This window comes from Xyrauchen texanus, chromosome 14 (assembly GCF_025860055.1).
Source record: "Xyrauchen texanus isolate HMW12.3.18 chromosome 14, RBS_HiC_50CHRs, whole genome shotgun sequence".
Classification (NCBI taxonomy): domain Eukaryota; kingdom Metazoa; phylum Chordata; class Actinopteri; order Cypriniformes; family Catostomidae; genus Xyrauchen; species Xyrauchen texanus.
The window spans coordinates 16,242,065-16,253,320 of record NC_068289.1 but is presented as its reverse complement, the minus strand read 5'-3'; the positions used below and the strand labels follow the sequence as shown (position 1 = coordinate 16,253,320).

Genomic DNA, 11,256 nt, shown 5'->3' with positions numbered 1-11,256 from the left:
GAGTGAATATTGGGGAACTTTGCAGTGCCCATATCACACCTTTCACATTTAGCCTATTTATAATCATTTAAAATGTTAGGCTATACATTGTGAAACCTATTTGTTAATTTGTATATATATATATATATATATATATATATATATATATATATATATATATATATATATATGTAGCCTATATATTGACAAACGAACTGCATAAATTCTGCTGCGTGACATACTAACTGGAATTTGATGAAACTGCCTCTTGTGTTTTTGTCTTCTCTACAGTTTCCGAGAGATGACATGACCTCTCCTGAACCTGCTGGCGCTGTCTGGTTTGTAGGACCCAGCGAAGAAGGAAAGCGCTCTGTGAGAATTGAGGAGAGAGAGAGAGAGAGAGAGAGAGAGAGAGAGAGAGAGAGAGAGAGAGAGAGAGAGAGAGAGAGAGAGAGAGAGAGAGAGAGAGAGAGAGAGAGACTCCTCCTCGTCTCCGGTGTCAAACTTGACATCAGCCTCTGAGCCGAGAATGGTAACTTGTGTCGGAACAGAAGCCCTCACATGAGTGGCATGCTTCATGGAGTTATGTACCTTGCCTTGCCCCCTGAACTTCTATCATGGATTGCAAAACCTTAATTCTTTTTCTTTTTCTCTTCACGTTTATTTCCAGCGCAGAATTCACCATTCATCCGTCCAATGAAGGTAAGACAACGTATGAAGTGTGAGACGCGATGGGATATTATACCCTGGTTGTCTCTGGTTAAACTGGAGCGAGTAGCTATAGACTCTGGACGACGCTGTCAATAGAATGTTGTTAATTGACGTAAAGTGGACGATAGTCTGCCTTCTGGGTAGCTTCAGCAGAAGAAATAACATTAACTTGAAATTGTTCCCTGCTTTCCGTCAGAAGCTTATCTTCTAAGCCGCCTTGATAACGAAGACTCGACGAATTTGATAATATTGGTTTATCGCTCGCTCACTTTGTCACACCATATGTCAGACCAACTGCTCCTATTGAACTGATTTATTCTACAATTCTGTATGAGAGACATAAGAGTATTCTATGAACTTCGCGATGCTTTCGCGAAGAAATACGCCGTATCGGCAATGCACGTGGGTTCGCTTCAAATGCTACTTTAAATATTGCCGAAATTGCCCAATACGTATCTGCGCCTTCTCAACTACAAATTATATTATGCTTTGCTTCAAATAAGCACCCAGAAATGTTCCGGGTGTCTATAATATTGTAAGGGATGGTTGTCTATGCTGCTGTATTTTTTGTTTATTTATTTATTTAGGCCTATTTATTTATTTAATTTCTTTACATAATCAAAACTATAAGCTTTCCTATTGAAGGATGTTAACTTCAAGCATATTTTGACATGTTTATAGCATCGTAAGATGCTCACAAGAGGGTGGTCTTTCTCGGAGGTTCCTCAAAAATTACAGGTTAGGAACATCAGTGTTTATTGGTGTTGCTCAGTTACCTAATAATTTCAATTGTCTAACGTTATTAGGTTAGCCTATTAGAATAATTTTAATTTATTAGCAGCTTAATTGCTCTTCATTTGGTCTATAAATTGAAGTAGTCTATATAAAGTCCATTGTTATAGAAATTAAAAACAAAACAGCATATAGTCAATGCACACCGGCTACAATCATCTGGAGCTATCTAAATTAGGTGTATCTTTTCTTTTTGCTGACAAAACAGTTGTTAAACTCAGTGCGTATTTGTATTTGACCAAGTCATTGTGAAAACGTCCTTCATTGATAAAACGATTGAAGAAGCGGTCAAATCTAGCGACCAAAAAGATCGGTTGAATAAAGTTGTAGACATACTCCTGAAAAAACGGGCATGTTTTTTTTTTTTTTATTCGTGTAGGCTATACACCGTTTATACATGTCTATTACATATTGCGTACAGTTTCCTCAAAAAATAGGGTTGATTGTCCCATTCAGAGCAATAAAGTTTTCAAGAGTCGCTCTTAATAAAATGTGAGACTTGTAACACTTATGTATAGGCCGGTCCCACTAATACAATTAGCAAAAGTTTTAATTAGCATTTCCATAGCTTCAGGGTTTTTTTGACTGTACAGGTATAATAATAATAATAAATAAATAAATAGATAAATAAATAAAGGGACTTTGGCTAGTCGTACTGTATACAGAACATTAACTTGACTTTGAAAGAAATAGTCTGAGGCAAAACAAATAGGCTACTCAAGCATGTATATATATTGTTGAGTTTATTTTTTGCTAGGATGTGTCTGATGTGTGTAGAAAGATACGAGCTGTTCACTGCATGTCGACTAAAGGCAATTGCTTAAACTTGTCTCTATGGTTGCATCATATGATTAATTTTAAACCGAGGAGAGATTTGTTTGTTTGTCTAACAGTCCGGGGTTTTTCTCTTATGATGATTTATGTGCTGTGAATTTACCTTTTGTACAAATAGTATATAATGGGACATGTTTTTCACCAGAGAGTGTCAGTATAGAGCTGCAGCCATCAAAATCATATAAAGCAAATTGAGCTTTTTTGCAGCTTTTATGCGCCCAATTAAGTCAAACGGGGAAGTCAGCGCAGTTGTCGTATTTATTATTTCATTATACGACGTTTAGGCTAATGAAAACTATATTTGTATTAACTTACATCGAAAGTGTCAAAGGCCATTTTTAGAGTGACCTCTATGTGTGACAGCGGCCCACCTTCTGAAAACGCAGTTTGCTTACATAATTTCGTTACTCTTAAGTTGATAAAACTTTTTATTTATGACGATGATGATGATGATGATGGCCAATCTCTTAAACAAGTTCTCAAAAGTTTAACTAAAAAGATTATTCTTCATGTCCCGTATTTGTTTTTTAGGATAATAATTTTCATAACGAAGGTTGAGCAATCGTTCCGAAAGAGCATAACTGAAAGCTTTTATTGGACTGTTAATTATATTTTAAGCCACATTGTAATTAAAGAACTACATAGACTGTGTCGATTTGGAGAGAGGGTTAAGAATGTAATTTCCCCAATTTTGTTTCCCTTTGTTAACGCATAGATCTGTTTCAAAGACCTGACCCGCAGCTCTTATTTTATGGGGTTTTCTCTGCTCTTTGAGGTCCGAAATTGGCCGATTTACTCTAAGGACCGTGTAGGCCTACAATTTAACCCTTAACATTAGGCCGTAAAATAACAACAATAACGACACTAAAGTAGGCCTAAATTCTTCGTTAAGCTGCATGTGATGAATTGTTGTCCCTAAAACCTTGTAGAGCCGACCGTTTTATATCTGTGACGGTCTTCGACTGTTATTAACAGATCTGCTTCAAAAGATGGATGATTAAAAAAAATACATCTTGCTTATGTCACTATGTCATTCTCTTAATTGATCCGAATGCAGCATTTTAAAGGGATAAAGATATATTAAACTTATGTTAAAATTGTTAATAATATTGTGGATGATTAGAAAGTTGGGGGAAGTTTTAAATGAGAGGTCTCAGATCTTCTGTCACTGCTTAAAAACAACAACATCAACATTATTATTTATTATTATTATTATTATTATTAATAATAATAATTATAAAGAAGAAGAATACTAATTCCACTGACTGTTAGGCCATTTCTTTGTCAGAACTTATTTTCTGTTGTCTAGTTTATTTTCTAGACATAAAGGAATTATATACAGTATATATATATATATTAATATATATATATAATTTTTTTTCTTGGCTGTTTTTACTGCATTTTTCCTGCAGTCTATGTTTGAAAACAACGGAGCATCCATTTGAGGCCTGCTTACACAGACCTGCATGTAGCTAAAGTATAGCTATATGTTGAATTTCACATCATAGGCACTTTTTTTTGCTTATATATTCTTTTCCCTTTTATTTGCTCTTTTTTTAATCTCAGGGAATTTGCAGCATAAAACTGACATTATTCTCTAGACCTTAACACAAATTATGTTCAGTTTAGAGTGATTTTATTTTTTACCTATTTCAAATATACATATTCATATTTTATAGATTATTTAATATGAATTGGCAATTTTCTTAATAACTGCAATATGCATGTTTAATGACAGATTACTATTTTGTTTTCTTTTTAATAAACCTAAAGGCTGTTGATATCATCTTTTTTTTCTTCTTGATCTGGGCACACTGCCTAGTGAAACATACTTCTGTTTAAAGAAGCGTATACATTTTTCTGCCATTTAGCTCGGACCGTGTAAGTCAAGATTGTGGTGGGTAAACTTTTAGGACTGGTCTTTTTCCGTAATCCATATTGCATATCATCTGTACAGTCGCGGCAGACAGCTAATCAAAGAACACAGTTGACCACATATTATAGGGGGATTTCAAGCAAAATAACAAAAGCCACATTTGAAATATTTCGCTTTAACTTTACGATGCTGATCATCTTCAGAAAAAAAATATATATTAATGTTTTAATTAAAACATTAATATATATTCAAACATCACTTACTGCATCAGTATGCTAGGGTTTCCATTTTCTAACTTGTAACCAAGATGGCGCACTCATTCTGTGATGGCAACACAACAGTGTCGTGATGTCATGGTGTACTAGATTCTTGCTGGGTCGGCGAATGTTTTGTGAGTGGGGGTACTTTTCAGATGTGTAGAAAATGTATTTACAAATAAACACACATCAAAAATAGTACTTTGCAAGCCTATAGAATCGTCAGTTTGACAGCAATGTGCATGGTCATCCTGATGGGTAGGTTTTGGATGGAGATGGTGGACAGAAAAGCTGTAAGCATGCAGAGGGGCTGGGGCAGACACCCGGAGACTCAGCTGAATTATTCATGCTGTAGAGGTTAATACTTCATTGCCATCTTGCCACTGTGGGTGGAACCTACAATCATCATTTGCATACAGTCATTGTTTTTCCATTTCGAATATGTTTTATTTTTGTTTTCTGATTGTTAAAAGCAATTCAAATCAATTACAGAACAAATATCTCAAAAGAATCCAAATCAAATGGTGTGGCCTGTTCTTGAATCGAAAAGCCAAAATGTGATTTGAGTGATAGTACTTTTCGGATGTGTGGAAAATTTGCTTACTCATACATAGACAAAAAAAATTACTTTGCAAGTCTACATAGAAAAATAAGTGCCTAATTTAGTGGCTCTACCTGTACTTGAATCTAAAATCCAACATGCAACTTGGCTTATAAGAAATCCATAAATCATTGTGATAACATCCCTTATGATTATTTTCCTTGGAAAGATGTTTGTGATGTGTGTTTCTGGTTAAGCGAGGGGTTTCTGTGAATATACAGTAGACCCGCTGCAGGGCTGGATCTAGTGCGGGTGAGAAAAGAGATCATTGGAACAGCAGTGGGTATTTTGGACACACTTGTGCTCACTTGGAAATCCTTTGAAAATAATTCCCAAGTCCACCATGTGTCTTCTACACTCTCCGTCAGATTTTAATAAAGCCAGGCATCAATTCCCTTGCTCTCCGAGGACTCGGCAGTTCCAAGTTGTCCAGACACCTGATTCCCATCTTAATTCAATAAGAGATTTAATTAACTACCTGAAGGTGGACAGTATGTTAAGAAGAGAAGGCAGCATGCCATTTACAAGCCATATGGCTCTCTTACTCATGTTCAGAGCATAATCGACAACTATGATCACAACTATGTATAAGGTTAGTTGCTATTTTATGTGCATTTTCTGTAACCCTATCCATGTGATACAGTACAATTTTGACACTGTACATATGAATTAATTTTAATGACATACAACTGGCATTGAATATCATTATATTCATATTGCAAAGGTAGGGGAGACAATTGTGACACTACATTTCTTCAATCACAAATCACCTTCAGGGATAGCAGTTATTCAGCGTATGACTAGTTTTACTTTTTTTAAATCAACAGTATGATTTTAGATTCAAACTCATTCAAATTAAAATTCATGTGAATGCATATAGGAGAAAGTATATATTTTAGTTGTTGTGAATGGTTTCCGTTTCAGTTAAGTTTTTCAACATTTGAAATGTACTTTTTGCTTTCATTGGTTCGTTTTAAATGACCCTGTGGTGTAACAAATGCATTTTTTAAAGAATACAAATTCCATGTAGTCTCTTAATTAATATAAGGTTGTAAAAGCTGCATGCATAATTAATAATTAGCAAATATAAATGATAATAGTTTAAGATGCATTTTATCATGTCACACTTTCCAAAAGTATTTATGTCAACTATCCATATGCTCAATACAATTCTCTCTATGCCTGAGGAAATATGTTATGGTATCACGACCACAAACTTTTACTTTACTTATTTGAGAAAAATAATTATTTGTCCAGTATTTTAGTTTTCTGGTTTTTAAATTGTGATGCCTTTGATATTGAAACTTGAATTAAAATCTATATTATTTCTAGATTCTTGACTAAAATTATGGGGTAACTGTAACATTGACTTATTATTAAATTCAATATTTTTATTTTTCAATATAAATATATTTATGAGCTATTGGTGTTTGAACATGCACATGCTTCTACATCAAAAAATGAGAACTAGATTTATAGTAGTTTATAAGTAGTTTTATAAGGAAAATGTTACAATTGCCTGCGGACTGTAAATTGCTTTTAATAAATATGAATTAGTCATTAGTAAAGGTAGCCATTACATTACACATTGTGCTATTCTTAGATACTTTGTGAATGAAACATTACCGTTGTCTCGTTTTCAATGCTGTTAATGTGTTCGATCAATTTTTCCAAAGGAAAATAATAGCTAGTTGTCCAGGGATGATACAGTACATTCGAGAGACAGATACCCATTGGTGGCCACTGGTTGGAATCCTAGATTATTACCTCCCTCCAGTATTGATTAACCTATTTTGTCCTATGTACTTAGAGACAGCCATTGGATCAGCTGATAATAATCAGCCCTTTGTTTTGTGCTAAGTTGGGGGGTTGCTGACTGATGCTACTCGGGACACTTTTTAATGGAGAGGGTGGGAATGACGTTGGCTGTGATTTTCGTCACTTACTGCTGCAGAATCTGCCTCACCCATGTAGCTATCTCATTTTGTGGTCTCAAATTTCCCTGGTCGGCTCAATTTGAGACGCTGGCTCAGTTCATTGAGAAATTTAAATTGGAACCAACGGAGCTGGATGTGAGTTGCCATTATCTGAAGCAGAAAGCTTTATTATAGTTAATAGGGATCGTCTACTGTATGGAAACATCCAGCTGTTTGGCTCGCACTCAGGTGCAGTGCCGTTTTGTGCTGGAATTTGATAATGGGGTCTCTAACGGACTCGCCTCTCCATCTAGTGCCTAAAATATATACTTTATTTTTTTTATTTAATTACATTTTTATTTTAATGGATGAGTTATACTGGATGGTGGGGGAAATGCATACATGGGAACTCCTTCAATACTGTTCGAAAAGCAAATATAAAGAATGCACCGCATGAAATTGGTTGAGAGAATGTACAGTTTAGAGAGTAGAGCTGTAATTGGCAAAGTTTTAAAGAAGAAATACATACTGGAAGTTTTGATTTGTTTAACCTTTTGCTCACTACATAATTCCCATACTTTGTGTAATTTCATAGTTTTAAAACTAATAATAGTTTTAGATATTATTAAAAAAGGTAGACATTAGAAATAATAAACAAAGAATCAATATGTCCTAACCGAATGGTATTTTAGATGGACTGGACTGATTTCTTACGTTAAAAAAGCTTTTATGGCCTGACTTCTGACTTGAACATCATGTTTTCTAGCCTCTGTCACACTTTGAGATAAGAAAATGAACATGCTGCCAACAAAATGTATGTTCCTGGCAATTTTGTAAAAAAAGGTTGTCATTCATGTCCCGTCCATTTGTGGTTTGGCTCAATGTTTGCTGGCCATCGCTGTAGGGAGAATGAATGGCACAGCTATTAGCAGAGGCCATAGACGCCATGCTGAGTGCCCCACATGTCAGCTGGGATTATGCCTTTACTGTACGTCGATGGAGGCTTTTGTTCTCTCTCTTTGTGCCTGTAGAAGGCTTTCTCAATCAAACAGAAGTCATCGTTATGAGAGCTTGAGACACAGAAATGTCAAGATCTTTTCAGGACCTTCTCCTCTACAGCACGCCATAGTTCTCATGATTAATGCATCCACATGAGGCAGTCAGCCATTTTTTAAGTGTGCAATAGTTTGTGCTTACTGTCCTCTCTCATTGATTTCTATTTATTTATGTATTTTTATTATTTGTATTTTCTGTTGGTTTTTATCTTTTTTTTTTTTTTATATTTTGCATGATAAATTGATTGAATTTGACAAGGATATGATAATATGTTTGAAGCATCAGCAATTATAAACACAACAATAAATATGGAAAAATACTAATAAAATATTTTATGATTGAAATAATCTTTTCTCCCATTCTACAAAATCATGTTCTCATTTCTTTATTGCAAAAATAAAAACAAATATTTACAATTTGTGCTAAATTTAATTTGAGCTGATTTACATACAAATCATTGTAATATAGTATTCATTTACTGTAACACAGTAAAAAATATTGTATTACAGTAATAAGAATCTAATGAGAATCACCATTGACAATAATGGGAATTATGTAAAACAAAAAGACTTTCTGAATCAAGTACAAAGGGGAAATGTGCTTAATTATTATGAAAATAATTTCACAATGCGAAAAAATCATAATGGTCTCAAAAATGTGCTTAATTGGCTTTAATTTTGGTATGAAAAATGTGACCCGGACATATTTTCGATTTACCCAGGAACAAAATAAATGGAAATGAAAATGAAAAAAATAAAGTGCTTAAAAATGTAAGGATACGTAATACAAATCTGTTTCACATTTGTGAATGCTCTGGCACACAGTGGTATGAACTGTCAACACTTTAAAATACTTTCAGAGGATTCTTGTCAGATAAAAATAATTTGTAATATCGTCGCATAGTTTCAGATGCCTGTCAGTAAAATAATACGCTGACACACACAAAATCAAGAATGGGTCAGATGGTGACATTCAAGACAGCACAACGCATTGAGTATCAATGGTAACTTTCCTGTTCTCCGCACAGAGAAAATTAGTGGAGCGTGCTGAAATAATACTCATTTGGAGGATGAGTCCAAAGTCTCCATTGTTTGTTTAATTGGATCGTGCCATCAGAGCAGTGCAGCTGAGTCAATACTCTCCTGATCAGGACGTTGCGCACTGAGACCTCCTGCCCTCCTGGTCTAAGTGGCGGTGATGGGGGGTGAAATGGAGTTAAAAAAAGATAAAAGTTTATTTGTTTCTCTCTCCTTCTCTCCTTTTCTACAGTTAACCTGTTGGACTCCAAAGCAAGCCAAGGGGAGCTGGGCTGGATATCCTCCCCATCCCATGGGGTGAGTGTAACAGACTTAATCCATATTTCTAGATTGAATAGAAGCAGATTTCATGCTGTGCCAAGAGAAACATTGTTTCCAGTGCATTTATTATTTTGTGTTAAGTTTCTTTGGTTACACTTAAGTTACAGCGTTCTTACTACTGTGTATTTACATAGGTTATTACTGAATAATAAACAGAAATTAAATTAACTTAGGGTTTAATTAATTTGTAGAGCTGCTTGTACTTACATATTGATATTACTATAGTGATTAATAATGGTAAATTGTAAAATGTTGTATGGTCACTTTAAAATAAAGTGTTACTCTTTATTTTTTAGTTTAAAACAATACGTATTCAAACATGCAAAGCTCTGTTTTTTAGTTTTTTAAATTTTGGTCATTTTATTATTGTGGCATGATGGCTCAGTGGGTAGCACTGTCGCCTCACAGCAAGAAGGTACCCGGTATGAGTATCGGCTCACCCAGGACCTTTCTGTGTGGAATTTGCATGTTCTCCCCATGTTCGCGTGGGTTTCCTCCGGGTGCTCTGGTTTCCCCCACAGTGCAAAAAACATGCAGTGAATTGGAGACTGTAAATTGCCCATATGTGTGAGTGAGAGTGTGAATGTGTATGTTTTGTGTGTGTAAACCCCATGATGGACTGGCCACCTGTCCAGGGTGCCTCCCTGCCTTCGGCCCGAGACAGCTGGGATAGGCTCCAGCACTACCCGCGACCCTACATAGGACAAGCGGCTTTAGAATTTATTTTGTTGGGATTATTTAAATAATATTAAGCATCTTCAAAATAATTTTATGTACACTAAAATCTATTTAATTTTAAAAGATAAAAAGACAAAAATTATAAAAGTTAAGAAAATAGGTTTTAAAGGACTAAGCCCACGATATGTTTTCTTTCAGTGCAGTGCAAATCAGAGTACTTTTATTTTGTTGTCAAAACCTCAAGGTCACAACTTCCGATAATAACCATGTTTATTTGTTGAGCTGAACAGGTATTGGTCTCAAGGGCTACTCAGACCAAGCCATTCTTTAAAGTTTATTGTGTGTTAAAATTACTTGCTGGCAGTTGCTAAAGGCAATCCAGTAATTTGTTCCATATAGCTGCCAAACCTTGTTTCCCCTCTTTCCTTTTTACTGTTGGCACAGTAAAATGTTAAGCTTATTTTAAAGAAGCAAGAAAGAAAAAAGGAAAAGAAAAAAAAAAGAGAGAGAGAGACATTTACATTTTATATAAAGTGCTTATTATTATAAAGGGCATTTAGGGACAATTGAGTAATTGTACTAATTTGCCAGATTGATTTTTTAACTGGTCATTATTTGAATAGAGGAAGCATCATTATCTTTACAATATAGCCATAAATGTGATTGAGAATGAAAATGGAAATCCCTCGCAGGTATGTGCTGAATGCTCTGGGATTTATTAAGTCGATGTGTAGCCACATGTGATGACTGTTGAAAGATGATGGCGAAGATCAAGTTCTCAAGGTGAATTAACTCTAATTACTCAGGACTTTTGCCTAGTTTGGAGCGATAAGCATTTTGCCCTGAAAGCTACGCCCTCAAAAATGATTTGGAATAATGTGCCGGTGCAGCGCTGACACTGACGGATGGGCCGCCCGCCTTCTGCCAGTGTAAGCACAAATCGGCCCAGTTAAAGCAAATTAAGAGCTAAGCCCATCGGATGCTCCGTCCGTTGCGGCCTGCACAGATAAGGGCAGTAAATATAAATCTGCCCTGTGCAGACAGCTCTTGAAATGCAGTGCTGTTTATTATGGCCTCTCCAAATTGCATCAGGCCTCAGCCTGGGATTCATTACCCACAGCAGTCGGATTACTCCGTTTGCACCACAGCTACACTTATGAACCGCTACGATCTGTTGTGTTGTTCTGAGGACCCTAAA

At 35.4% G+C, this 11,256-nt stretch overlaps 1 protein-coding gene across 3 annotated transcripts in view; it reads left to right on the top strand.

The window, feature by feature from the left end:
* Positions 1-533: 533 nt before the first annotated feature.
* Positions 534-11,256, top strand: part of LOC127654693 (ephrin type-A receptor 3-like) — a 187,833-nt gene continuing 177,110 nt past the window's right edge. For all 3 annotated transcript variants that reach the window (XM_052141973.1, XM_052141975.1, XM_052141974.1), the window contains exons 1-2: positions 534-681; positions 9,292-9,356. In XM_052141973.1, the coding sequence (XP_051997933.1) occupies positions 597-681; positions 9,292-9,356 (150 nt within the window). In that variant the 5' untranslated portion in view covers positions 534-596. The remainder of the gene's footprint in view (positions 682-9,291; positions 9,357-11,256) is intronic.